The sequence below is a fragment of the Diceros bicornis genome, chromosome 6 (genome assembly GCF_020826845.1).
Source record: "Diceros bicornis minor isolate mBicDic1 chromosome 6, mDicBic1.mat.cur, whole genome shotgun sequence".
NCBI lineage: Eukaryota > Metazoa > Chordata > Mammalia > Perissodactyla > Rhinocerotidae > Diceros > Diceros bicornis.
The window spans coordinates 87317856-87345845 of NC_080745.1; the positions used below are offsets into that span (position 1 = coordinate 87317856).

Consider the following 27990-nt stretch of genomic DNA (forward strand, 5'->3'; position numbering starts at 1 on the left):
TTGCATTTTCTTGATGGTATCCTTTGAAGCACAAAAGTTTTTAATTTTGATGAAGTCTAAATTATCTATTTTATCTTTTGTTGCTCATGCTTTTGGTGTCATATCTAAGAATCTTTTACAAATCTGAGACCATGGAGATTTACCCCTAGGTTTTCTTCTAAGAATTTTATATTTTTAGTTTTTACTTTTAGATCTTTGAGCCATTTTGAGTTCATTTTTGCCCATGGTGTGAAAGAAGGGTACAATTTTATTCTTTTGCATGTGGCTATCCATTTGTCCCAGCAAATGTTCAACCATTTATTGAAAAGACTATTCTTTCCCCTTTGAATGGTCTTGGCACCCGTGTTGAAAATCAGTTAACCTACACACATGGTTTTATTTCTGGACTCTCAGTTCTATTCCATTGATCTTTATGTTCATCCTTGTACCACACTGACTTGATTACTGTTGCTTTGTGATAAGTTTTGAAATAGAGAAGTGTGAATCCTCCTGCTTTGTTCTCTTTCAAGATTGTTTTGGCTATTGTGGGTTCTTTGCAATTCCATATGAATTTCAGAATCAACTTGTCAATTTCTACAAAGAAGTCCACTGGGATCTGATGGGGATTGGTTGAATCTGTAGCTCAATTTGGGGAGTGTTGCCATCTTAACAATGTTAAATCTTCCATTCTATGAACATGGGATGTTTTTCCATTTATTTAGATCTTTTAAAATTTCTTTTAACAATATTTTATAGTTTCCAGAGTATAAGTTTTACATTTCTGTTGTTATATTTATTCCCATGTATTTTATTCACAGATCTGTGAACACAGGCTTATGTATACGTAAGCATATAAATCATCATCTCTTGGATTTTTTTTTTTTTTTTGGTGAGGAAGATTGGCCCTGAGCTAACATCTGTGCCAGTCTTCCTCTACTTTGTATGTGGGATGCTGCCACAGTATGGCTTGATGAGCGATGCGTAGGTCTGCGCCTGGGATCCGAACCTGCCAACTCTGGGCTGCTGAAGCGGAGTGTGCAAACTTAACCACCACGCCACTGGGCCAGCCCCTGGAATTGTTTTTAACTAAGGAACTTGGAGGATTAACAAGTTCAAGTGGTGTGCTTTAAATGTAACCACCAGCCCTTCAGGGGGAAGAAAGCCCTGAGTGGTAGCGCTTGCCACTTTCAGTGGTGTAAATACTCCCATCATGGCTGATCTTGAGCCGTCAATCAATGTCACTGCACAGAGTTGGGAAGAGCTGTGCACAGTCAGTACACCAGCTCCAGCACACCGCTGTGTGCAGCCCACTTAATTTATGTTCTAATAAAGAAAATGCGGTGCCACAGCTCTTTCTGGGATGAACCTGGTGTCCCAGGTGTAGACATGGGTGTAGCAGTGTAGACATCAGCTGATTTCATCCCTAGCTTGTTGGTGGTTGTGTTGACAGCCCCAGGAGAGAAGACATATGGGGGTCACTCAGAGAGAAGACTGTGTGTGTCTAGTCTTTGCAGAGCACAAAGCAGTCAGCAGTGAATGAAGTAAAGGGGTTTCTGGGTGGGTGGTAGAGAAGGGATGGGGAGGAGGTGGAAAGAGAATTCCCAGTCCCTTAAGAATGCCATCCAGCAGGAGCATTCGCTAGGCTCTGACCCCTCCACTCTGCAAGTCTGATGACCCTTGGTAACGCTCAGAGGAGGAGGCCGTATCAGGAGAACAGCCCAAGGAATTCAGAAGGTTCCAGGGTCAGGAGATTTGCCTCAAGCTAGACACCTGTGCCCCTGACCTCTGGAGCCTGGTCCCAGCCAGCAGAGCCCCTCAGACATAGCCCCAGCCGGAGCCCGCGTTGGAGCTGGCACGCGGAGCGCCCCTTCCCGCTCTCTCCTCAAGCCCGGGCGCAGAGGGCTCTGGGGCGGCCCCTGTCGGCACCTGGGCAGCTTTACAAGGGCTCGCAGGCCACCCTCGCCTCTGTCCTTCCTGCGTGCTGGCCACTTGGGACTGAATGGGGAGGTAGGTCCAGAGGGCCGTGGGAGCCTGGGCTGGGGCGTGGGCCCCAGGGCGGCAAGGAGGGGCCCCCCGGAAGAGTGAGGCTCCCCCCACAACAGGTCATGGCATGGAGAGCTTTTCTTTGGGGTGCAGTGAGCACCCCTGCCCTGTCATTTTGGCCAAAGCCACCTTCTTTCTCTCACACCAGCGCCTGTAACTTCACCTTTCTGCTCCTCGATTCAGTCTGAATGTTTGTTTCTCCCTTTCTGATTCACTGCTTCTTCTCCACCCCTTCCTTCACCTCTGAGGCCAGGGTGAGCTTGACGATGTGGCAGCCGGCACCCTGGCCCATGCCCCCATCGAGATGTGCCCCAGCCCCACTGGGCCCTGCTTTGCCCCAATTCCTCCCCCGTCACCGCTGTCCCCCCATTCTGCCTCCACAGCCTTTGCTCTAGCTGTTTATTCTCACGTGTGGCCAGAAACCACCCTGAGTTAACAAAAGAAAAGCCAGAAACGTTTGCCAAGACCTCTCAGGGGCTGGCACTGACCTGACGACCTCCCCCAGAACAAGGAGAGTGTGGAAGCCTTGACTGAGGTGCAGACGCAGGTCGGGGACGGGGCTGCCAGCCTCTGTAATGATGGGTATCCCAGACCCCCAGGCCCCACACCAGCAATGCCACCCCTGCCTGCCTGCCAGCCACAAGGGAAAGTCCCACTGCGCCCCCCCGCCCCCCAGCAAACAGAGCTCACAGGTGCTCTGTGTGTGGAGAGCCAGAGGTCGAGACAGTATGACCCACTGACCTGGTGTTCGTTGAGGTTTAGGGGCTCCGTGTGTTCCCAGCTCAGGGGAGCTGAGAACACAGCGTGGTCCTCCTGGGCCTCACCTCCAAGGTGACCACAGGGTCCAGCCGGCCTAAAGCATTGCTCTCTAGAGTAGCAATGTATGCTTTTTAATTAAAAAAAAATAGGAGAAGTTTTTACAAATGTCTGCACAAAAATATCCGTATGGTGGGTTCTCGTTCCTCAGGACCTGCCGTGACAACAGCTTGCAGGGGATGTTTGCCTTCCAAGGGGGGATGTACCCACCCCAAGGCCTACCTCATCCTCTCCTCCTGCTGCCTGAGTCCCATCTGGCACTGGGGGGGGGCGTGCTGGGGAGGGGCATCGGGGGGCATCAGTGAGGGGCACCGGGGGGGTCATTGGTGAGGGGCATCGGTGAGGGGCACTGGGGGCACTGCCCCCCCTCCGCAGGGGCTGGCCCACGGGTTGCAGTGTGCTCTGGGAGCTGAGAAAGGAAGAGCAAATTTTAGGGAAAACCAGGCGCTCCCTTTCTTGACCAGCTGCCTTGCCAGCAAAGCACGGTTATTTATAGCCATGGTGGAGGGTCCATAAATCAGGGTTTTCCCCCAGCGGTGCAGCTAATGAGGACTCCGAAATGATCTCATGGGGCCCCCTCCACTAACCCATCTGAGAGAAGACGGCCCGTCCGCTGCGGGACCGAGGCTTCTGCCCAGCCTCCTTCAGACCCTGGGAGACCTTGTTCCCATGCTACTGGGTTTACGAACAGCCTTTGGAGCAATCTGCGCAGGAGGAGGGTCTGCTGGGTATTAATAGGGGCTACTTGAAGCAGGCGGAGGGTGGAAGGAACGGAGTTAGGGTGGTGTGGGGCAGGCACCTTTTCCTGAATGAGCAGCTCAGAGCTTAAAGACAGTGACCCCTTGGTGGTGGCCATGCTTGCTTACAGCATGCATTGCAGTCCTCATTTTTCATCTGTTCCCAAAGCTGCCAACTGCTGAATTCAGCTGTGGCCACCATGCTGGCTTCTGCGCCACCTCCAAAGGCAAAAGCCATCAGCAGAAATTAAAACTTGGTTTCAAAAAGGTGACCAGGCCGGGGCCGTCCCCATAGCCTAGTGGTTAAGTTTGGAACACTCCACTTTGGTTGCGTGGGTTTGGTTCCCAGGCACGGACCTACACCACTCGTTGGTGGCCATGCTGTGGCGGCGACCTACATACAAAATAGAGGAAGATTGGCACAGGTGTTAGCTCAGGGACAATTTTCCTCAAGCAAAAAAACAAAGAAAGTGACATGGGCTCAGCCGCAGAGTCGCTCAGACCCACTTCACAATCCTGTGGGCCCACACAGGATTGCAGCCAAGAGAAGGTGTGGGCAGTGCCACGTGGGCTCAGCACAGCCCCTTTGTCCTGGCTGGATGAGCCGGGAGGAGCTGGACCACTGATGTATGTGAGAATCAGGCTCCATGGAAGGCTGTGGTGCTACAGGGCTCACCCTTCAAAACTTAATTGCCAATCGGGGATTGGCCCCATGTACAGTGGAAGTCCCGTCCCCTGGCACTTCCTTGCTGTGTTAGTAGCACGGAGCAGGCCTTTTCCTGTCCATCTCGACAGACCTGTTGGCTCTGCCACCTTAGTGGGGACAGATCTGTGGGATTCCCCACTGGCAGCCTTGACCATGGCTGCAGAGCTGAGGTCGGGGTCCCCGGTGCCGCAGCCCCTCTCATCTGCAGGCCCCCTGCGTGCACTCACTCTCCAGCCCCTGGGCTCGGCTTTGAATGAGTTTATTATTCCTCACCCTGACGGGGCGTGCTGGGCCAGCAGTTTCTTCAGGCTGGCGGGGCTCGGAAGCTGGCCGCTGCCAAATCCAGTTGCTTGACTTAATGTTTCAAGGCCAAGTCCTTTCAGGAAAGTTCTCTCCACCCCCACCCTGCCCCCTTAGAAAAATAGATGTGCAATTCACTGGCTTTGCAGGTTTTTAATCCATCATTCTTTGCAAAGAATAGTGTGAACAGCTCATTCGTTCATTCACATAACATTTCTCTCTCTTTTTGTCTCTCTCTCTGTGTCATTCCAAATGCACGTGAAGTGAAAGTGGGCGAGTATGGCCTAGGCGCATTTCGGCGATGGGGGTACAGAACAAGCACTGGCTGAGGTCTGTGCAAAGGAAAGTGCCCCGGGCTGCCAGGGAGTGGCGGTGCCCATGGGTGGCCGTGGGGATGTGCTAGAACCTTCCGCATAGGGTTTGCTGCCGCTGGATGTCCCTTTTGGCATTCTTCTTTATGCCTGTGATGTTTTAGAAGGCCTGGCTTCATTAATAATCCATCTGTGTGTTTGTACGCCCACCTCTTCCCCAAGGTGGGGGTGGCGCCCTGCTGGCTCTGGACTGGGCTTCCCTTTCCTGGCGGCGGGGGATGAAGGATACATAGTCAAGGGGGTCTTTCTTGGGCTCCAAAGGTGCCAACAGAGCCAAGAGAACTTTTCCTGGCCCAGAATTCTGAGTCGAAGTGTGATGTGGGCATTGGCCATGGCGAGCATCTCCAGGCCTTCCCCAAGACAGCCACTCTGTGGTGGAGTTAGAGGACTCTCACCCCCAGCCCAGCACACCCCCAAGCCAGCACCCCCCTCTGCCCAACCCAGCACCCCCCAACCCAGCACACTGCCAACCCAGCAACCCCTACCCTCAACCCAGCACCCTCCCAACCCAGCACCCCCCCACCCCAGCACCCCCCAACCCAGCACACTGCCAACCCAGCAACCCCCCACCCCAGCACCCCCTAACCCAGCACACTCCCAACCCAGGAGCCCCTACCCCCAACCCAGCACACCCCCAACCCAGCACCCCCTGTGCCCAACCCAGCACCCCCCAACCCAGCACCCTGCCAACCCAGCAACCCCTACCCTCAACCCAGCACCCTTCCAACCCAGCACCCCCCCACCCCAGCACCCCCTAACCCAGCACACTCCCAACCCAGGAACCCCTACCCCCTAACCCAGCACACTCCCAACCCAGGAACCCCTACCCCCAACCCAGCAACCCCCAACCCAGCACACTGCCAACCCAGCAACCCCTACCCTCAACCCAGCACCCTCCCAACCCAGCACCCCCCCACCCCAGCACCCCCTAACCCAGCACACTCCCAACCCAGGAGCCCCTACCCCCAACCCAGCACCCCCCTACCCCAATACCAGTACAGCCCCATGCTGGGATGGGGACTTGTCAGGCCCAGGCAGGAGCTGCAGGAGGGCAGGGTAGTGTCCATCTCATCTGCCCAGGGCTCCCCCACGTCCACACAGTGGGCCTCTCCCACGGGAGGCACCCAGTGACACTCAGCTGAGGGAAGCGGGCAGCCCCTGGACCTAGAGACAGTGGGTCTGAGGCCCAGCACTGCCACCTACCTGCTGTGGGGCCCAGAGGGTTTATAGCCCCTTCTGAGCCTGCTCCTCGTCCACAGACCAGAGGCCAGATCATAATCCTGCACAAATTGGGGGGCAGCATGGGTTCATGGGGGCTCTGTCCCGTAACGTCAGGGAAGACACTGTGGTTTTGGTAAATGCCCGCCTCTTGGCAGGAAGCAGGATCCCTATCCCAGAGAGAAAAGCTCTCTCCCACCCTGGGGCCCAGGATCACCGTTCTTTTGTGATGTTCCTGCTGTACCTGTGGGTGAGGTGTTCCCAGCTCCCTGGCTCTCTGGTGGGGAGCACAGAGCAGCCTCCTACGGGAGGGTGTGCAGTTGGCAGAACACGAGCCAAGAGGAGGGCGAGGGGGGCTGCGTTCAGTGCTGTCTCGGGGTTCGGGCTGGTTAATTAAAGGGGAGTTGGGGCAGGAGGGACAGCTCCCCACGCCTGCCCGTCCCCAAGCATCCTGTGAGTGTCCTGGAGTGCAAGCATGTCCCGAGTGTCCAGTTGGGGCCGGGCCTTACAAGGAGAAAAGATGAAACCCTGCCGTGCAGAGGGAAGGTCCATGCAGAGTTGTGGAAGGAGATGAATTCGGCCACCACAGGTGACAGGGGACACTTAGGCCACCACATCATGGGACCAGGGCTCCTGATGGTGGAGCAGAACTGAGGGGCTTCATTGACAGGCCCAGGGCCCAGGGTGCAAGGGCAGAGTCCATGCCACCCCCCAGTGGAAGAGGTGGGGAGGCAGGGCTCCGAGAGACTGGCAGCCTGACCCCCACCCTTGCTGCGCCAGGGTCCTCAGTGAAGCTGGGGCTCCAAGCAGCATAGGTGGAGAACGCTAGGTCTAGGACAAAGTCTCGTGTGGAAACTGAGGCCCAAAGAGGGAAACGGACTTGCCCAAGACCACAAAGCCAGTGTCTGGCATTGTGCTGCCTCCTTTGTTTTACAGGAAACTGAGTAGAAACTGTGGCATTATCCGGTGGCAGGTTGCTCTTTCTTCCTCCAGGTCAGCCCTCAAGGTCTGCACTGGGGAGCAAGGTGGTCCTCAGCCAGGGCTGTCCATTAGAATCACCTGGGGAGATTGGACCACCCAGCCCCTAGGCTATACCTCAGACCAACTAAGTGAAAATCTCTGGGATGGAGCTCAGGCATCTGCATTTCTGATCTTTTCAAAGAACCAGTTCTTTGTTTCAATGATTTTCTCTATTGATTTTCTGTTTTTGGTTTCAATGTTTTCTGCTCTGATCTTTATTACTTCTTTCCTCTGCTTGCCTGGGGTTTATTTTGCTCTTCTTTTTCTAGTTTCTTAAGGTGGGAGCTTGATGATGGATTTGACACCTTTCCTCCTAAACGTAAGCACTTAGTGCTATAAATTTCCCTCTGGTTCCTGCTTTGGCTGCACCCACAGCTTTCATACCAGGCATATCATTCTTCTAAGCTTCTGTTGAGCAGCTGGATTTGAGAACCAGGCTTCTCATCTCACGTCTGATCTCGGGCCTGTAGAAATGGAGCTGGCAGCACTTCCCAGTCCCCTTCCTACAGTTCTGAGGAGGAAATTAGGCTTTTCCTGCTGAAGAACCTTGTTTAGGGAAAATTTAAGACACCAGCAGGGCCATCTGCTCTGCTCCCTCCTTTCCCCACTTTGTAACACACACTGGGCAAGTTCATTCTCAAGTTTGTACGGAAAAAGAAGCAAGTAAATAGTCAGGAGACCTCGAGCAGGGGAGCCATGAGGGAGACAGGCCCTCTCAGAGGTTAACAGTGTAAAGCCTCAGTTGCTGGAATGGTGTGGTCCTGACACACGCCTGGGCTGGGGGACCAGTGAGGGATGGCGTTCCTGCGTGTGCCAGGCCCTGTCCCCAGCTCCTGGTGCCCAGGAAGGAATAGCATCACAGATGCATCTGGGTCCCTGCTTCCCATGGGACCCTCAACCTGCACAGCACCGGAGGAGGCGGGTCCTACTACCCTCTTCCCATCAGTCACCAGGCTGGCCTGCTGGTCCTCCAGTCCCGGCCTACCTGAGCCCTTAAATACACTGAACCTGGGGCTCGGGTCCCAAAGGTCACTGGAGGGGACTGAGGCTGAGAGAGTCGAGGAAGATGAGTCACTGGGGTATTCCCTGAGCCTGGGGAAAGCCCCAGCCTCAGAATCCTGAGCCTAGACTACTGTCAATGGCCAGGCTCCCCTCCGGTCCTCAGTTTCCCCATCTGTAAAGAGGACAGTGCCCCCTGAGGATCACTGAGCATACATGTCTGAGGGCCACCAGCATCCCCACACACAGCTGGCGGGCGGCGCAGCCCACTGGAGCTGCTTCCAGGGCTCTCCGGAGCCACAGGGCTGGTTTGTCTGGGGCCGGTTTATGGCTGCCCAGTGCATCGTGGGACAGGACCCAGGTTTGAGGAAGATCAAAACAGTGCCGAGTAAATGTTCTGGAGCAGCAGCTCGTCTTCCTGGGCTGGAGACGAAGCTGAAGAAAACGAGATTCCATCTAGGAATCGCCCAGTGCGAGGCGGCCCGCCAGGAGCCGGGACAGCTTGGATGGGGTCCCTGCACGCACAATTGGCCCAGTGTGGGGCACGCCGCGCCGGCAGGCTGGCGTCCCTGAGGGCCAGAATGAATGGCCCCTCACTGGGCAGCTTTGACCATTTACGAGGTGCCGTCTGGACTGTGATGAATGAGGTGGCGTCCATCGGCTTTTCGGGGAACCCGGCCAGGGTGGAAGATGCTAAGTGAATACAGGGGGAGGGGCATGGGCCTCCCCCCAGTTCACTCCGAGCTCTCCATTTCTCTGCCTCAGTTTCCCCATCTGTATAGAGAAACCGATGAGGAGTGCCCACTCCCCACCCCCAGCCCCTGTGTTGTAAGCACAGGCAGGAGAGAGAGTCCTGGGAAGAAGGGAGCCCGTGGGTGGCAGGCAGATGCCTTTTGCACAGAGACACGCTGAGCTCTCTGGAGGACGTGGAGTCTTCCCATGGTGGGTGCCACCTTGCTGGGCTGCCTTGGGCCAGCGTCTGCCCCTCCATGAGCCCGTTTTCTCACCTGAGTAATGAGAGGTTGTACCCTGAAGTCTTCTAGCTCTTGGGCTTGGGGGCTCATGTGCCTTGTCTGGGGGTTCGTTTCATCCAGTGGGTACAGGGAAGGTGCCGGCATTGGTGTCAGCCTGGTGTCTGAGTCCCAGCCCTGCCAGATGCGGGCCACATAACCTGAAGCAAACCCCTTACTCCCGTGTCCTCCTCCCTAGGGTGAGAGGTGAGGTCTTCTCCAGGTGGATAGGAATGAGGTGCCACCGTGGACGTGCTGCCGGCCCCCGGAGCTCTCTGTCCCAAGGGTGGTGGGTTTGGGCCTATCTGACACACACTGTGGGTGGGCAGAGGGGCTGGGGTGATGGCCAGCCCCGGGTGGTCTCCGGGTGGCGTCTTTTGGACGTTGCCGGTCCCCCCAGCTTGGTTATCGTGGCTCACCTGGGGGTGCTCTGTACTTAACTGATATGCTCAGCAGAGCTGGTGGCATTTGCCATGCCCGGCCGGGTGTTTGGCCCCAGGAACAGGGCTGGCCGGGACTGTCCTTCCCCTGGCTGGCGAGCTGCTGGGTCAAGGAGGGCTGCTCGCCTCTTGTTGTGTTTGGCTGGGCTGGAGCATGACTTTGACTTTCCAGCCTCGTTAATACCTCTGGTGAAGCAGCAGCAAGACAAAACTAGAAACTCTGCCTCTATGATGATGTACATTAGTAAGACAGCATTCCTGCAGCCTCCAAGGGAACTTAGAGAAGAGGTCCTACCCACTATCCCACCACGCTTAGACAGCTGCCTGTCTCCTCCGGCTCCCTGCCAGCTGCCGTCTGTAGCCGTGCTCTTGTACACGGAAAACTCGCATCTTCTACTTCCCCTCCCCCGGACCATTGTTCATTGCCGCGTCATATTTTATGGAGCAGATAAACATACCAGACCTAACCACTCCCCTATGTTGGACATTTGGACTTGTCTCTTTCTGTTGTAAACACTGCCAGCATGAACATCTCTCTTGCACCTATAACCTTTTCCTTCAAAGAAGCAAACATTTACTGAAAATTTTCCACATGCCACACTCTGTATGAGTTCTCTTTAGAATTAAGTCTTTAGGAAAGGTTTCCAGGAATGGGGTTGAAGACTGTGATTCTTTTTACGGATCTATAGTCAGATTACCCCCAAGAGAAGTGGTGTCAGCTTGCGTCCCCAGGAAGGAGGACGGCAAAGGAGTGTGCATCTACTCCCTGGGCAGGGTCTATGGTGACAAATGGAGAAGCCACACGGGCGCCGCAGAATCATGCTCGGGGATGGGGAGGCCGTCCCAGAGGCAGGGGTGCCACAGAGGAGACCGCAGGGGACGGTCCTCATGAACCAGGTGTCAGTTTCAAATGAACGAGCAGCCCCCTTGAAGCTGTTTCCTGGGACGATTTGGTCCTTTTTGTCCTGCCTGGGCTGTCGTCTGTGATGGCCATCAGCACTGCTGCCCCATCGCATCCCGAGTGCTCATGCGAGCTACCGCTGGTTAGCCCACCGGCCTGACCGTGAGCCCAGCACCCCCCAGGTGCTCAGTGCCCGCCGCCTTATTCAGGCCTCACGTCGCTGTGCCTCAGAAGGGGGGTCATCTGCTCAGGCGGGGTTTGGAACCGGCCGCACGAGTCCAGAGCCTGTGTGTGAAATGCTGTATCGAGGGCCTCCCCGCGTGACCCCGCCGACCTCCTGGAGGGGCCAGGAGGGTCCCCTTACTCCCTTTGCGCACGAGAAGCTCAGCCTCCGAGCTCAGGGGCGGGTGGGAGCCAGGCCCGCGGAACGTCCTTTCCGGCTCCGGGATGGAGGCTGACATCCGGAGGTGGTCGGGAGCGACCTGGATGCAGTTTCTGCTTCTACGCCGTCAGCGCTGCGGGCTCCTGATTATGGTTGGGAAGTGACAGGCCATTAACTCGCGACCCTCACGACAGAGCACAGCAGTGCTCAGCGCCCCACATGAAAATGTTTCCTTGACCGTCTCATTCAGTGGGGCCGGGCTGCCTCTTTGTGATGGGAGAGTCCTCTCCGTGTGAGGGCCTCGAGTCGCCCTTTGCCATCGCGTGGGCCTTTCGGGGGATTTCTCGAGCACGCGGGGCCTGCACTGCAGGCAGGTCGGCTCAGCCCCTTTCCCCCGTGTGGGCCCTGGGCCAGCCTGAGTGAATGAGGAGGGCACACAGCAGGCTGCCAGGGAGGGACATGACTGTCACCCCACCCCGGAGGCACCCTCAGAGACTTGTTATGTGCAGGATTGGAAGTGAGCAATAAAATCCCTGCATGGGGCTCATTAAACACAGGCTCTCCCACTCCACTTGGCTCCCGGGACCTTTGCTGGCTTGCCTATGCTGTACTGGCTGCCCTGCGCCCACCTCCCCCGGACCATCTGTCCAGGGCCAGCAGCTGCCTCTGTCTCCTGTCAGCCCCTCAGGTGCAACGTCCACCCACAGATAGGAGAAAGGAGTGGGAGAGCAAGGAGGGTTACTGGAGCCCCCTGGCTTTATGAGTGGAGACTCCGAAGTCTGGAGAGGAGAAGGGACTTCCATGAACAGGGGGTGGCCAGGGGGGAACTCAGGAGCAAGTGGGATCTAGTGTGGAAAAACCTCAGCTGAGCAACCCAGTGACCCTCTCGTGGTGCCAGGAGTTGGAAAGTCAGGGGAGCGGGTCGAGCCAGTCTCAGAGCCATGCAATGGGCACCTGGGAGTGAGAGAGCCAGGGGTCTGCTTGTTTGGGAATAACGACTTCTGAGCTTCTGCAGAGCCCTTGCTGGAGCCTCACCTGCATAAAGCTACGCATGCCCTCACATAGGGCAGGGACAAGACCCTCCTGGTCTGTGCTGCTAGGAAAATTGTCCCTCCTGAACAATCTGCTTCTTTGTAACCCACAGGGTTTCCCTCTTTGCTTTGGCTGCCAGGGAACTCAAAGCTACATTTTTTTTTTTTTGCTCAAATTCCCAGGCCTGTCATACCGGTATTTCCCCTCCTCTTCACTGGGGTTTCTGGGCCATCTCTCTAACTTCCTCTGGTTCTGTCCTAGTATAAACATCACTGTGTGCCTTTCTAGACTACCTGGGATACTTTAAAAAACCAACTCTTTATTTCATCCATGTTGTTCTGTGTAGCAGGAGCCTGGTCTTTTTTTCATTGCAGTGTCGGTTCATTGTATGACTAGACCACAATTTATTTATTCATCCTGCTGTTAATGGACACTTGGGTGGTTTCCAGTTCAGGGTCATTATGAGCAGAGCTGACAGAACGTTCCTGTCCATGTCTCTCTGGACGTAGCCTCATTTCTCTTGGGCATACATCCAGGATGGAATCGCCGGCTCACGCAGTACTCATGTGTTTAGCGTTAGGAGAGATCTGCCAGACGTTTTTGCAGAGCGCTGCACCATCTTGCGCTCCCACCGGCCGTGTGTGCGGGTCTCCGTTGCTCACGTCCTCCAGCACTCGTGGTCTTCCCTCTGCTGTTCTGGTGGAGGGGCTGTGTGTGCTGCTCTGCGTCTGCACATCCCTGATGGCTGGTGGTGCTGGGCGCCTTTCCGCAGGCACAGTGGCCACTTGGACCTTTTGGTCTGTGAAGTGCCAATTTTAACCCTTTTCAAGTGGAACACGTGCAGAGTAGATAAAGGCTGGTAGAGCCGCAGTCCCGTGTGAGCTCCTGGAAGGCCACGGGGTTGATCACGCTGCGTTTCTCAGCTCAGGCCGCACTTTACATGGAGTGAGAGCTCCCCACATTGGACCCTAAACAGCACCCAGGGCGCGGTGGCCTGGCCCGTTGGCAGTGGGCCCCCTGCCTTAGGAGACCTTCCTCCCAGGCTCACAGACGGACAGAGGTGCCAGGGGTGAGCCCTGCTCTGCCCCTTGAGCTCTGGGCAAGTTCCTCAGCCGTCCTAAGCCTCGGTTTCTTCACCTACCAAGGGAGAATATGGATGCCCCCTCCCAGGACAGCTTGAGGAGGTGCTAGCATGGCCCCCCGCCCATAGTAACCCCTGTCATCAACAGGACCACCTGGCCCAGCCCCCCGGGTCTGCATGTGATGGAGACAACACCAGGCCTTCCATGAGTGTGACTGCCCCCCCCGCCACCCCCAGGACCGGGAGGGGCACCACCCCATCCCCTCCCTCTCTCCTGGGCCGCCTCATGACATCCCAGAGCTTGGGTGTGCAAGCCCGGGGCCGGCTGGGCTAACCTCGAGTGGAGTAGCCTCAAAAGGAGGGGGGTGGTGGCATTTCTGCAGGAGGCGGAGAGTGAGCCGTGCCCTGTGCCCCTGTGGGCCTGGGTGGGGGTGCACACGGACTTCTTGGGGGATTTGGCCGTTGGAGAGCACATTGGAAGGGGCTGGGCCAGCTTGTTTTAATCTAAACACACACCAGGTGTTCAACAGGTTTTTATCAAAATATTCTGAACAGCTGCAGTGGCTCCTCTGCTGCAAGCCCAGATGCCCAGCCCCGGCAGGCCCGCCCCTCTGCCAAAGCAACCTTTCCTGTGGGCCCCTGCTGCCGCCTGGTGCCCAGCCCCCCGGCTCCCCGTGGGGTCTGGACCGTGCTGCAGGTGCTGTCAGCCCGGTAGGGGGGCAGTAGGCCTCCCAGCTGGTTCTGTGGCCCCGGGCAGGCCACTTACCCTCTCTGACCCTCCATTTTGTCGGCTGCAAGTTGGGGGCAGTACCACCTGCCTCCTGGGCTGCTGTGAAAACCAGCGGAGGGTTTTCACCAGGTCCCGGAGGGAGAGGGCCTCAGTGACCATCACTGTTGTGAATAATATTATGAGCAGAGCGGCCTGTCGGCTTGGAGAAGTGGGCAGGCTTGGGGGCACAGTCTGGGTCAGAGGCCCCAGTGGTGTTCCTTCTCTCTCTCGGGAGTCAGACTGACCCCTTGCCACCGGTCCCTGGGCACAGCCACACAGGCATCTCTGCAGGTCTGGCATCGGCCACCGCCGGGCTTGCTTGTCAGCTGCTGAACAGGAACACAGCACTGGTCCCTGGAGGCCTGGCTGGCTTCTGCCGAGAGCCCCTGGGGGAAGCCCCGCTGAGGTATTTGGCCCCCAGGACCTGCCGCCTTCTCCAAAGGTGGCATCTGCTCTCCAGACACCAAGCCCAAGGTGAGCTTCCTGTGAGGAGCTGTGGACTGTGCCCCTCCCCTCTGGCCAGAGCGGGCCTGCGAGGGTTCTTCACCCCCCCAGTGCAGCCCCTGCCATCCGTCCATCCCTGCAGATCGTGCATCTGCGGGGGCCACACCCTGTGCTGGCTGCATCATCTCACTGACTCCCTGCTGAGCCCTGGGAGGGGTCTTCTCAGCCCCACTTCTGGAGGAGAGGATCGAGACTCCGAGGGCTTAAGTGTTTGCCCAAGGCCACACAGCAGCCAGGGCCAGCCCAGTCCAAACCCGTGGCTCAGGCCTCCTCTGCCGCGCCCAGCGGGCCACACTAGCGGCAGGCCACACACTCTGCCGGGCAGCCCCCGCCCCCAGCTCCCTGCCCTTCCCCTGGCCCAGGTGTGGGAGGCTCGAGTCCTGCGTGTGGTTGTAATTAAGGAGCTCCAGGGTCAGGCCTGAAATGTTCTCTGGGAACAAAAAGGGGGAAGAAAAGAGAAACCGCCCTTGCTATTTGGAGGACCTGTGGGAGTGACAGGGGTGTGATGGCTGACTGCTCGGGCCTGACTTGAGGTGCCCTGCCTCCCAGGGGGCTCCGTGCACACAGCTGCCCACTGTGGGGTGCTCTTCCCATGACCCTGTCAGATCCCCATTCTGGAAGGTCCCAACTAGACTCCCTGGGCCTGTGTCCCAGAGGCCTTACAGGTATTCATTCATTCGTTCCTTCAGGGGGTAGGATGGGTCCTGGAGACGACGGGGTGGGGGGCCTCTCTGAGTCGGGCCTTGCAGAGGGGAGTGGGAGTAAGAGGATGTTCTGGGCCATGGCGTGGACAGTTTGCGGCACGTGACAGGATGAACGGCAGAGCTGGGGAGTTATGGGGGAGGAGGGGGCGTGGCTGGCGGGCTCCGGGGCAACCTCACGGGCCACGTTAGGGAGACTGGATTTGGTCTTGGTGGTGGGGAACCGCAGGGGTGATGGTGCCCTGCATAGACCACTCGGACCCCCGCTGCTGTTCATGTGCAGCCCCAGCGTCCACGCCCTTCCACTTCCAACCCCCACACCGGCAGCTCTGCTCAGGACGCTGCCCTTGCTGCTGGAGCCTGCTCAGCTGCAGGCGCAGAGAGCTGCAGGCCTGGGGCCATGGAGGGCTTGCCTCTCAGGGCTCAGTTAGACTGGAGGTCGGCCCTGGGGTGGGTGGCATTCTCACGGCTCTGACAGTCTGGGTCTGGGGGGAGAGGGCGTTTCATCCTGGTAAGTGGTTCTCCAGGAGGAAATGCTCTGTGGCCTGGCACTGCCACCCCAACCGAGAGCCCAGGTGCTTGGAGACTCAGCAGTGGAGCCTCCCCAAGGAGGTGAGGAATTCTGAGGGCACGTGGCCCACGTGCTGGGGCCTGGGCTCTAGGGAGGACAAGGAGGGGGAGGCCAGGCCAGGGCTTCCAGGCCCTGAGACTCAGACTCCTGCCCATCTGCCCTTCCCCCCTTGGCTATGGGGACAGACTGGCCCCCAAACCTAGATCTCTAGGGAGCCAGATGCCTGGGTGATGACACACAGCCCCTGGATGGTCAGAAGGAAGGAGGCCACTTGCTCGCCTGCTCAGGCAGTTGGCTGACTGTTCCTGTCTTTGCCAGAAGCCAAGGCCGTATGCTGGGAGCATGAGGCCGCCATGGGGATGCCCCTGACCTCAGGGGGCGCAGTCTGGAGGAGGGCATGACACAGGTAACCAGACAATTGTAGTAGAGTGATGGGTGCTCTGAAGGGTCAACACAAGTGTCATGAAGCACAGAGTGGGCACCTAACCAAGGCAAGGGCTGGGGGAAGGGCTCAGGGAAGGCTTCCTGGAGGAGGTGACTTGTTCCTTGGGAAATGAGTCCCTGATAGGCAGCGCTTTAGGGCAGGGCAGCAGATTCAGATACCTGCAGGGGCAGGCAGGAAATACAGTGGAGGGAACCAGGCCTGGGCTAAGAATAGAGAGACGAGAGAGAACGGTGGGGAGTGTGGCAAATTAGCAGCCACTTGCCCCATTCAAGAAAGCAGCTGCCGCACCACATCAGCTCAGTTTTGCCTGGGGAATGCTGGCCCATTGTTACTGGATCTTCCAGATTTTCAAAAGAAGCCAGATTTCCAGCTTCTATTTTTGAACAACACTATGTGATCCCAACTAGACATGTCCAAGGCCCACCAGGTTGTGACTGTGGCCTCACTGTGTGTGTGAACTGGGCAAAGGCCGGGGCAGGGGCTCCAGCAGGGCTGAGGTTCAAGGGACCTCGCTTGTCGGTGTGAGGGCGTCTGGAGACTGCCCACGTGCCGCTGGGTGGCTGTGCGGCACCGCCCACTCATTTTCGGGCGTCCTGCCTCTGTTTTCAGCACCCCCAGGTGTCTGCAGCTGATGGGCAGTGAGAACCGCACAGGAAACAGCTGGCGCTGGGGGGTCGGTTCTGGTTGACAAGGTGCCACCAGGCTGAAACTCACCATAAACAAGCCCATTTGCTCCCTGTGGACAGAGTGGCCCCGGGGGCAGGTGCTGGGGCCCACGGGGAAGTCCCGCCCCAGCCGGCTAGCCCTCTGCCTGGCTGGCACTCGCCCCTGTGCAGGCCTGGCCCCGGGGCTGGTGACCGCGAGGCCCGGATAAGGAGTCCTGGCGGCTCTGTGGTTCTGGCGGGGCGGCCTAGCTCCAGTGGGACTTGTGGCTTTTCCTTCATTTTCCTCGTTGGTTTTCCACGAACACTGTGCTGTCTGCACTGCATTGGTCAAAGCTGGCGGTCACTCCCCAGGGCCCATGTCTGTCCTGGGGCTGAGCCGGAGGGGAGCGGCCCCCCTGCCCACAGGCCTCTGGCCTGACTGGAGGTCGACCGCACATCAGTGATTCCCACATGCAGACTACGTCCCGGGTGCCGAGGGAAGAGGCGCTAAAAAGAGCCTGGATTTAAATTTGTGTGAAAGCCAGACACGCGGGGTTGAGGTCCCAGCTTGGCCATGTGCTTCCTGTGACTCTGGGCAGGTTCCTCCCCCTCTTGCGTCTGTGTCGTCATCTCTAGAATGGGCCAGTTGTGCCCATGTCATGGGGCATTGTGCAGGGTGCACGGGAAATGCTCCTCAGAGCTCCCCTGCAGCAGACGTGGGGCACAGTCGTCCTGGTCCTTGTGGCGCGGCGTCTGTGGTTCCCCCACCCCACTAAGCCAGGCGAGCTTCGCTGGCATCCCGGACCTGCCTGCTGGCTGGGTGGGAGCTCTAGTCTGTGGCAAGTCCTGTCCCCTGCCTCAGTTTACCCATCAGAGCTCAGAGCCCCTGGGGCTGCTGGGAGAAACTCCTGATCCTTCCCAGCTGGAGGGCAGGTCAGCCAGGCTGGGGTTCTGGGCCCTGGTGTACTGCCCCCCTGAAGGAAATGGGCACCTGCTAGCCCAGCCCTGGCCCTCGCCCCCACTCATCACCGCGTCCAGATGAGGTCAGACCACCAGGAGACCGGAGGGACTGCTGGGGCCATGAGGCACAAAACACAGATAATGAGACCCTCCCCTCTCTCAGGTGGCACCCCAGCCACATTGCGCGTGAGGGAGGGTGTGTCTCCCAGTTGGCAGGCACAGGACCCTACCCCACCTTTAGCTCCTCTGATAGGCAGAGGTGGGGGAGGGGAGGCAGCCAACCTGCAATGCCCCTGCCCCGCCCCCCTACATCAGGCTCCCAGCTCTACTGAGTGCCCTGAGGGGCCTGGCTCCCCTGAGGTGCGAGGAGGGTGGTGTGAGGGGGTTCAGGCCAGCACGTCACCAGGGTGCACCTCTCCTTTCTCGTTTGTACAGAGACTCCATAGGGGGTGTTCTCGGGGTGGGTTACACCTCCCTGCCCTGGCCTGTTACAGATGAGTAGACGGCCAGACTGATGGGGGAGGCCCAGGCGCCTGCCAGGAAAGGGACCTCTGGGGCACGGCCTCCTCGCCTGGCAGAGCTCTGACCCCAAGGGAGGTCCCAGCCGCAGAAGTGTGTCCCCATTCCCTTTCCTGGCCAGAGAGCCATGGGCCTCAGAGGAGCCCGGCTGAGGACTCTTTCAGGCCTGGGGGTTTTATTTCGGTATTTTTCCCCACGTGATTTTAAAGCAGCCCGAGAAGGCCCTGTCTGTGTGAGCTGGTTGGGCGGGGGGAGGGCAGGTCTCTGCCATCCGTGGTGGGAGGTGCCCCGGGCTGCAGGGTCCCCAGGTGGGGCTCAGGGGCTCCAGGCTGGTTTGTGCCGGGCCTCAGGCAGAGGCTGGGCCCAGGCAGGTGGGACGGAGGACGGGTGGTGGGGGACACAGGGGCCAGGGGGGCCGAGGGCCTGGTGGGCGGGGCTGGGTGACACAAGCCTGAAGGCTGAGCCCATCTCTGAGTGAGGACCGGGATCTGAGGCTGGAGCCAATGACCAGGCACCCAGCTAAGGCATCCAGGCAGGGCCTGGTTCTTGTTTCCATGGTGACCTCCCTGCAGGCAGGGACCAGGTCAGGGTCCCCTTGTGAAGCAGAGGCTCAGCAGAAATGGGTGGAGGCACAGGCTCCACGGGGAGATCTTGCCTAGGTTTCTCTGTAAGCAGCAGGACCCCGTGTTTTCCCGGAGGCGTCCAGGGTGTCTTCCCTAGTCTGGGCCTGCCCCCACTCCAGAACCCAGGTCCCTCGTTGGCCCAGGGGACAGAGGGGAGAAGCAGCCCGTCTGAGATCTGTGGCCGACTCCGCTCTCCTGGCCACCGTACTACAAGGTCACTGACCCGCAGGCACCTACCAGCAGCCAGCCCAGGTCAGGGGGTCGCTGGCTGCCCCTCTGGGCTCCAGCCAGCTGCCGTCTTGACAGTGAGCATCCTGGGTCAGCAGGTGGACAGCGGGAAGCCTGTGGCACAGGCCTCACGTTTGGGCCCCGGCCAGTGGCGGGGGTCTTGTAATCGGCCTTCAGAAAAGCGTGCACGAGGGCAGGTGGAGGTGGTCTCCCTGCACGTCCTGGCGTTTGCAGGAGCCCATGCTCTGGCCGTACCCCGGGGCTCAGACTCCTGGGCTCAGACAGGAAGACACCCTTTGCGCAGTCTCGTCACCTCCGGCCCCATGAATCGATGCCCTCTGCCCTTTTCCTCCAACTTCGTCAGCACAGCCCAGGGTTGGTGTCCGTCTCTCACTGGCATCACCCTCCCCGTGCCAGTGCCCAGGTCCCTGCATTCACTTGGCAGGGCTGTGGCCGGCCCTTCCAAAACAGTCGAGGACAAGGGTGCGTGCCCTCCCGTGTGGGCAATGCTGTGGCCTCCAGGCTTGGAGCCTCTGTCCAGCCCTGCCCTGGAGCAGACCAGGGTGGGGGGCGGCGGGCGGGCAGCACCGAGCCCTCGAGAAGTCTTCAGGGAGAGGCTGCGGCTGTGTCCCCTCGGTCCCCAGAGCTAGGGAGGAGGCGCAGGCCCCACGTGGGCCCCGGGGAAGGAGGCAGGCGTGGAGATGGTCTTTGCTGTGCTCCTCTGCTTGGGAGCCCAGCCACCATTTTCCGTCGCTGGTACAAAGACCACCCCAGGAAGCTGTCCAGGCCGCCACACAGATCGGCCTTGTTCTCTGCCTCTGTCGTTCCCTCCTTCCCTCGGCTCACAGGGTGTGAGGGGGAGGAATGGCTAATGACAGGCGACACCCTGCCTGAGTGGGGGCCTTTGTTCATTCACTGGATGGTGGACACTTCCTGAGCGCCTGCTCTGGGCCAGGCCTGCATGGGCAACCACTGAGGGCAGGAAGCCTGGCCCTTCCCTCTAGGCAGCCCAGGTCAGCAGGGCACCAGCAGGTGCCCAGCCAGAATGGCATGGTGTTGGTGGGGACAAGTCCTATGTGCTCAGAAAAAGAGAGCAACTCGCCCTGTGGGATGGAGCACAGAGTTGGAGATGGGAACAAGTGGGTGAGGTCTTGAAGGGTGAGTAGGAGTTTGTAGGTGGAGCAGGACCTAGTGATCATGCCATTCCAGGACATAGCATGACAGCAGTGTGTGAGAGAGGGCACATCTGAAGGCCAGCGGGCCCTGGATGCTGGGTGGCTAGTGTGTGGAAGGAGGGCACCCAGTTAGGATGGACTCGTCTACTTTGCTGAGAGGCCGGTCTGTGTGTGGGCAACAAGGAGCTGTAGCAGAGTTTACACAGGGAGAGTGGGAGCTGCAGGACAGGGAGGGAGGAGCTGGTTGTGGGGGTGGGGAAGGGACAGGCTTGAACAGAAGACCCCACTACACCCTTCAGAAGGGGCCCAGCTGAGCAGGGGGGTTGGGGGGGTGTGGGGTGGAAGCCATGCTGGCTCCTGGAGACATCCTGTTCCTGCCGCCACATGCCACAGCCCCGGCCCTCCACTTCCAACTCCAAAACTGGGGCAGCGGGACCCACATGCGGCTGCTGTGCAAGGAGGACCCACCCACTGGAGACACCGGAACACCGCGCACAGGAGCCCGGGAGAGAGGCGAACCCGCCACCCGGGAATCTGCCGCCGCCTCCACCTTTGGCCCAAGACCCGAGCCGCCTAGTTAGAAAGTCGTCCTCAAGGACCGTGTTTCCATGTTGCAGTAGGCTGGTGGTGAGGACAGTGGATGGGGGGAGGGAGGTCCAGCCTAATGTCCATTTTTCTGGAAGTTTCCTTGACCCCTCAAGTCCCCCATGAGTTGCCTCACTCCCCTCCCCCTGTGAGCCCAGGAGGGCAGAGGGCAGCACGGGAAGCAGCCCCACCCCCCAGTGCAGGTGGAGCGCCAGGTGCATTCTCAGCCACACCTCGCTTCTCGCTCAGAGTGGCCCTGAGAGCCAGGTCCTATCCCCACCTGACAGATGAGGAAACTGAGGCTCAGGGAGGTGAAGAGGCAGCTCGTGGGGTGCAGAGCAGGGAGCACACCCTGCGTGGGCCTGGGGTAGGGGAGGGGCAGTCCTGTGACCCCCACAGGGAGCCTATAGGGTGCAGGGAAAGGGGGCCTCCCCTGAGTCGCAGGGGGGTGGGGGGAGTCAGGGCCACTGAGGCAGCCCTGGCCCCGCTCAGGGGCACGGCCAGGTGCTGCCGGCTCTCTGCCGGGAGACTCTGGTGCCGGTCCCTCCAACACACACACTCTGTGTGCTCGCTCGCTCTGTCTCTTCTGTTTCTCTGACCCTCTCTGCACATCTCTCTTTCTCGCCTCCTTCCGTCCATCCCTCTCTCTCTGTCTCTCTGCCCACAACCCCCCTGTGTGTCTCTCTGTGCCCCGCTCTCTCCCACCTTCTCTTCTCTGTTTTTCTGCCCCTCTCTGCTGTCTCTCTGACTCAGTTTCCCTTCCCGCCCTCCCTCTCTCTGTCATGCTGCCCTTCCTGTCCCTGCCTCTCCTGCCCCCCTCCTCTTCCTCTGTGTGCGCATCTCTGTGTCCCTCTGTCTGTCTCTTCCCCCTCGCTTCCCCCGCTCTCGTCTCCCCTCCTTCCCCCCACATCCTGCTCTGACCTGGCAGGGCCTGCTCAAGGCCAGGCGCGTCTCTTGGCCCCTTTCTCCATCACCTCCTCTGCTCAGTTCCCACTGCCAAGGGGCATGTCCTTGCTGGGTTTCTTGGTTAGGCTTCTGTAGTGTGAGGTCTTTGAGGTCACGGGCCCACATGGAGTGAGGTCCTCTCCTGCCCAGTCCATTAGGCCAAGCCTAGCCGTTCAGGGGCTGCAGGACAGGCAGGTCCAGAATGAGTCCCCTCCACATCCCCGGCTCCCGGAGAGCTGCAGCCCATGGCAGCAACACGTAATGAAGATATAAAACTCCACGATTTCCTCTGTGTTGGCAAACACCGCTGGCTGCTAATGCAATCCTTTCTTTTAATGGATTCTTGAATTTAGATGATACGTAATTAAACATAATTAGCCATGTACGCCATTCGGCTAGGCACCGTATGCCATGGGGCCAGCTGGAATCACATTACAAAGCATCTTTTACGGGCAGATTTCTTGTTCCCTCTCAAGGTCGAGTTCATTTGACTGGACAGTAAACCTGGCCCAAGGGTATAGTAAAGGTGTCTGAGGAGGGGACCTGGGCCAGCTGCCCAGGGCCTGGATGATGAATCGGGGTGGGATGTTTGCTGGGAAGAGTTCTGTTCCGCTCTGAGCAACCACACTGACCTCACTGTGGTGGAAAGAAAAGTTGGGAGTCTGACAGGAACTGGTGGGAGAGGCACAGAGTGGGGGCAAGGGGCATCAGCACCTGACAGGTGCAGCCTGAAGCCTGCCCGGCTGTCCCACTGCCCCCGAAAACCCCCTCAGAAGTGGGGGCTAGGGCACCCCCTACGTCGCTGAGCAGGGTTTTGGGGCCACCCTCGGTGGGGCAGATGGCCGAAAGGGCACATCCAGGGCAACGCAGGACTCAAGCCTCACGCACACAGGCCGAGCAAGAGGCAAGACCAGGGCCAGGAGCAGAGCGCAGTGGGAGCCGGGGCCACAGTGCTGGAGCCAGCCTGGCGGCCACTTCCTCGGGCACTCTGGGCTGTTGGGACGTCCCCCTAGGGTCCTGGTCCCAGCCTGCGTGCCCGTCCTGCTCCAGTGCCCGTGGTTACACACGCCCCCTGCACACACACACACGCTGTCTTCCCTGTGTCTCATATACTGATATGTGTCCTTCTGTCCCGTCTGTCTGTCCCCCCGTCAGCCTGTGTGCCCAGCCCTGGCACACAGTGCACTCCCCAACAGCTTGCAGGGTTCTCAGTGGTTGCAGGAAGGGTCCGGAACCCCCGTGCCAGGCCTGTTCCCCGAGCCTCGCGTGTCAGTTCCCGCATTCCTCACGAGACCTGTGTGTTTCCTGTTATCACCTTCGTTTAGAGGCAGGGACACCAAGGCACAGAGGCATACAGTGCTTGCCCAAGGCCCTGTGGCGGGTAGGAGGTGGAGCCATGCGTATCCTCAGGGTACAGATGAGGAAACTGAGGCAGAGGAACCGTTTGCCCGGGGGTGGGTGTACTGCCCGTTCAGGTGTTCTATCTCTGTCTCTGTCTCCACTCAGAGGGCCCCTCCTGCCCACCCGCCCGCCCACCTTGCTGTGCCCGGGCCAAGCCAGCCCAGTCTCAGAGGTGGAGCAGCCGAGAGAAGAATCCCTCCCTTACCTGCTCGGGGAAGGACGGGAGGGAGGGGGCACGTCAGCAGCCGCAGGGGGACCTGGGACCCCTGCCTGGCCCCTCAGTCTGTACTGGGGAGGGGTGCCCGCACACCCTGGAGCCAGGCGTGGCTGGCAGCACCCAGAGCCCGCCTCTGCTGCACCCCAGGAGGGCCTGAGCGAGAGCAATGGGTCCCCAGGGAGGAAGAGCCTCCACAGGAAGAGCTGTCCACAGGGACCCTGGGCGGCCGGGAGGCTGTGAGCACCCGCCCCTGGGAGGACGGATAGCCTGACCAAGGCTTTGCAAGCCTTTGCTGTAGAGGCCCGAGGAGTACCTGGTTGAGGCTTGGTAGGCGCCACATGGTCTCTGTTGCATATTCTCTTTTTACAATGCCTTAAATATATGAAAACCGTTCTGAGCTAGAGGGCTGTACCAAAACAGGCTGCAGGCGGGATGCGGCCCCACGCCGTAGAGAATAGCCATAGTGATGGGAATAGACCCCCTTGTATTGTGAGATTATATGCGATTTTTGAGTTAAATTTTCCAGGTATAGCATATATCTCAAAAGTATGTTCTATATACCTATGTTTATATGCATATAAAGTGCACTAAAAATGAAGAGCATGATGCGTTTTCCCCTATGTGGCACCCCCGCACCCAGGTCAAGGTCTAGGCCAGCACCCCGGATCACCTTCCCCCAAGAAGTGACCATCTTCCAGCCTCTGCACTGGAGACCAGCTGTGTCCATTCCTGAACTTGGTATAGATGGGCTGTCCCATTTGGGCTCTGTGGGCCTGGCTTCTCCCGCCCGCTGTGATGTCTGGGGGATGACGTCAGATACACGTTGCAGTGCAGGGAGCAGTTCCTTCCGAGTGGCCTTGTCTCGTGCTGTTCTAACGTATGCACAGACTACAGTCTGTTTCTCCTTCTCCCGTTGATGGACATCTGTGCAGTTTTTGGCCTTTTTGCTGCTCGGAACATTCTAGTACATGTCTTTTGGTGACCATGTTGATGCACTTTTGTTGTGTGCATACCTAGGAGTGGAACTGGTGGGTCACAAGTAGGTACTGACACACAGTTTTCCAAAGTGGCCATGCCATATACAAGCTTCTGATAGTGACAAGTGCACATTTCAGCACTGAGGTAGGATGATGTAAATGTTAACTTCCCACATGCACTAGATTGTGTGTGTGACGGCAAGAACAAAGTAACTCTCTCTTAAAAGACGTGCACGGACACGAGAGTTATTCTTGCTTGAGTGGCTGATGCCATGGGTGGTGGTGAGGGTCCCTGTGCACTCGTCCCCTTGTTTTGTCCCCACGACTCATGGTTTGGGGCCTCATCTTTGGAGGAGTCATGTGCCCTCCAGGGCATCTGTCCTGGAGCATGTTGATCCTCCAACTACAGGGTGGCCACACTCAGGAAGGCCAGAGGAGTGATGCCCGCTGGCCCTGGCATCTATAGGTGGCCTCTGTGCTTAGAGCGGGTGCTGCTGACCCAGGACCTTCCTGGAGGGGGTGGGAATATCCAGCAGCCGTGCATGCTCTTGGAGGCTCTGGCACCCAGAATACAGCTGGGAGTCAGAACAGCCAGGTCAGATCCCAGCTCTGCTCTCCCTGCTGCGTGACCTTGAGCAAGTCTCTGAACCTCTCTGAGCCCCCATTTCCTCATCTCTAAGAGGGGGTACCTGGCTCCTCCCTGAGGATGTAAGGAGAAAATGATGTGAGACCGGTGAAGGCTGTGCCTGGGGACTGAGGCAGGAGGGAAAGGGGCCTCAGCCTGTACAAGAGGGTGGGCGAGTGAGTGGGGGTCCTCCTGTAGGGGCGGGGGACAGGGCAGGGCCGAAGTCATAAGGAGTGTCCCCGCTGCCCTCCCCCCACGCCAGGTCCTGGGCCTCGGCAGCCCCTGGGGAAGTGGCTTCCAGGCCACTGGGCTGAAAACTCGGAAAGAAAAGGTGCCCTTGCCCACAACGGCCGGTTTAGGGTGAAGTGCTTTGCGGAAACCACACCCTTCAGAAGGGACAGCTTGGCTCTTAGGATGTTGTCAGAACCAACTTCAGCCACTTCCTCCCCGACCAGGCGGGAGCCTCCAAGGTGGTGGGCTGGCTGCTGGGGGGGCGTGGGTTTGCATTTCCCCAGGGAGCTTGGGTCAGACCTTGGGGGGATAGGAGCAGCAGGCCCTCAGGAGAGGGAGGATGCAGAGGGGCGGCCCCACCCCACCAAGCTCCAACCCAGGAGCAGTGGGAGGGGCCTTCCAGTCACCAGGACCCCACTCTCCAGCTCACTGACCCCCTAGGCTGCCCATGGCCCTGGGGACGAGGTCCCAGCTCCTTACACAACTGTCAAGACTCTAGGCAGGATGTCCCCTCCTGTGGCTGGGGCTCCAGCCCCATTATGGTTCCCCTCCCCCCCCCACATGCCCACCTGGAACCCCACTCTACTTCAGGACCCCACAGCCCTTCCTTCAGGAAGCCCCCACGTGGGGTCCCCTTGGTGCTGCAAGGACCCCACAGGCGTGGTCTCGCTCCCCTTGTCCCCAGCATCTAGCCAGACCTCAGGAAGTGTCTGGAGAATGGATGAAGGCTCTGGGAGGTTCTAGCCCCCAACAGGAGCTAGAGCTCCTGAGCAGGTGGAGCTGCCTCAGAGGGCACCGACCAGATGGCTTGTGGGCCCCCCCAGGGTTTGGGCAGGAAGGAGCTCAGAGCAGGGTTGAGCTCACGGCCCCAGCCTCAGGGTGTGCTGCTTCTGCTGGCAGCATGGACGGAGCAGGGGCCAGTGGTCACTCCACCACGGGGCTCCAGGCAGGCTTCCAACAGAAGGGTTTGGGGAGGTATCCAGTGGGAGGGAACAGTCAGGAGGGAGGTGTGTGTGTGTGCCCTGAGTGGGGATGGCTGGGACTGGGGCATGGTGGGGAGGGGGACAGCCATTGGCCACAGGCCTGGCTGCCTGACCAGATGCGAAAGGGCCTGGAGGTTTCCCAAGGGCAATGCCAGGTCTGTGTTAGATGCTGAGAGAAAGTAGCTTCAGAGGGGTCACCATGGGGTCACCCACTGACTAACCTACAGCCCTGCTCTCCAGGCCCAGTGACGAGCACCATCCAGAAGTGAAGGCTGATGGATACGTGGACAACCTCGCGGAGGCCGTGGACCTGCTGCTGCAGCACGCGGACAAGTGACAGGCCTTCTGGGAGGGCCCCCAGCCTCCTGCCACACCTCCCCCAGTGCCTGGACCCAAGGCCCTGCCCTCTGCCCTCTGCCCTCTGCCCTGGACAGGCAGGCAAGAGGGCCCCAGCCAGGCAGTTCTGGGCTGCCCTGCCCCTGGGCCTGTGCCAGCCAGGCCCTTCCTCTGTCTCCTCTGCTGACCCCTTGCCTCCCTCCCCCCTCCCCAGTCATGCCCCCCAGCCTCTTGGGCAGAGTTCGTCCCCAGGAAGGCCTGCTTCCCTGCCCGCAGTCCCCTAGTGAAGTCAGGAGGGTGGGACAGACCTGTCGGCCTCCAGAGAAGGAACACCCTGCAGGCATGGGCTCAAGGTGCTCTGGGAATGTCCCGAAGCCCGAATCCGTTCACTCTCCATTTGCACCTGGTTCTTTAAATGCTCCACCTAATGAGACTCAGAGGCATTGCCCACTGCCTCTTTATCAAATATGCTTTGCATTTGGGTGAGGAGCCTTGAGAAAGCAGTAGCCTCCTATGCACAGTCCATGCAGCCCAGAGCTGAGCCAGCCTCCCTGGGACTGCCCAGTGGCCCCTGCCCACCCCCTGGCTCCACCTGATGTCAGAGTGGTCGTTTAGCACACTCCCCTGCCCCCAAATAATGCCAGCCCACCCTCTGCTCTTCCTATCCCCCCAAGTCACCTCTTGAGCCAAAAGCCGGGGCAGCTCCCAGGGGCACTTTGAAGACTCCCGTCCTACAGAGCATGAGTTTCACCCTCTGGAGTCAAGGTTGCAAGCAGAGAGGGTGCATTCTGGAGCCCTAAGTCACAGACTTGAGTGTGTCCTGCCGGGTGTATGCAGGAGGAGACTTATGGTTAAATAAACTCCACCCTGACCCACAGCCCACTCAGGCCTTGGCTGCGGAGGGCCGTGGGGGTGGGAGGCGGTGGGGAAGGGCTCAACACTGTCCTGGTCCTGCCTTTTGGCTTGAACCCTGAACGTCCGAGGCCAGGGCCCTGAGACCTCACCTACGCCAACCCCTTCGTTTAACAGATGGGGAAACTGAGGCCCTGAGGGGCCCAGGCGGGCCAGGGCACACATCGGCCTTCCTCACAGAGCAGCCCCGTGGCTGGTGGTGGTGAGCCACAGGCTTCTGAATTCACTCACAGCCCAGGTTTCAGAGTCATCAGTTGAACAAATATTGCTCTGTTTCTCCCCAAATCAATCCAGAAGCCACTGATAAGTCTTGGGAGACAACAACTTCTCACAAAAGAAGTCCTGGGTCCTCCGTAACAGGATTTCCACTAAATAAAGGCAGACAGTGATAAAACGCTGGCCCCTGTACCTGAGTCCATGCACGGGAGCCTGGGGTGGCAGGGGCTGTGCAGTCCCCGGGCCTTGTCCCCCATTAAATCAGGATGGGGAGAAAATGGATGAGAGCAGCCGGGATGGTGACATTGGCATGCAGGGAGCAGGGGCGTTTGGCCTGTTAGCTGCCCATCATCACGGCTCGTCAGGAGCTCCGCGGTGGCGGGGCAGC

The 27990-nt window shown here is 58.8% G+C and overlaps 1 protein-coding gene across 1 annotated transcript in view; it reads left to right on the forward strand.

Annotated features, from left to right (window-relative positions):
• LHPP (phospholysine phosphohistidine inorganic pyrophosphate phosphatase) overlaps positions 1–27351 on the forward strand; it is a 148460-nt gene extending 121109 nt beyond the window's left edge. The window contains exon 7 of the mRNA XM_058544238.1: positions 26379–27351. Coding sequence (XP_058400221.1) covers positions 26379–26475 — 97 coding nt within the window. The 3' untranslated portion in view covers positions 26476–27351. The remainder of the gene's footprint in view (positions 1–26378) is intronic.
• Positions 27352–27990: the final 639 nt, after the last annotated feature.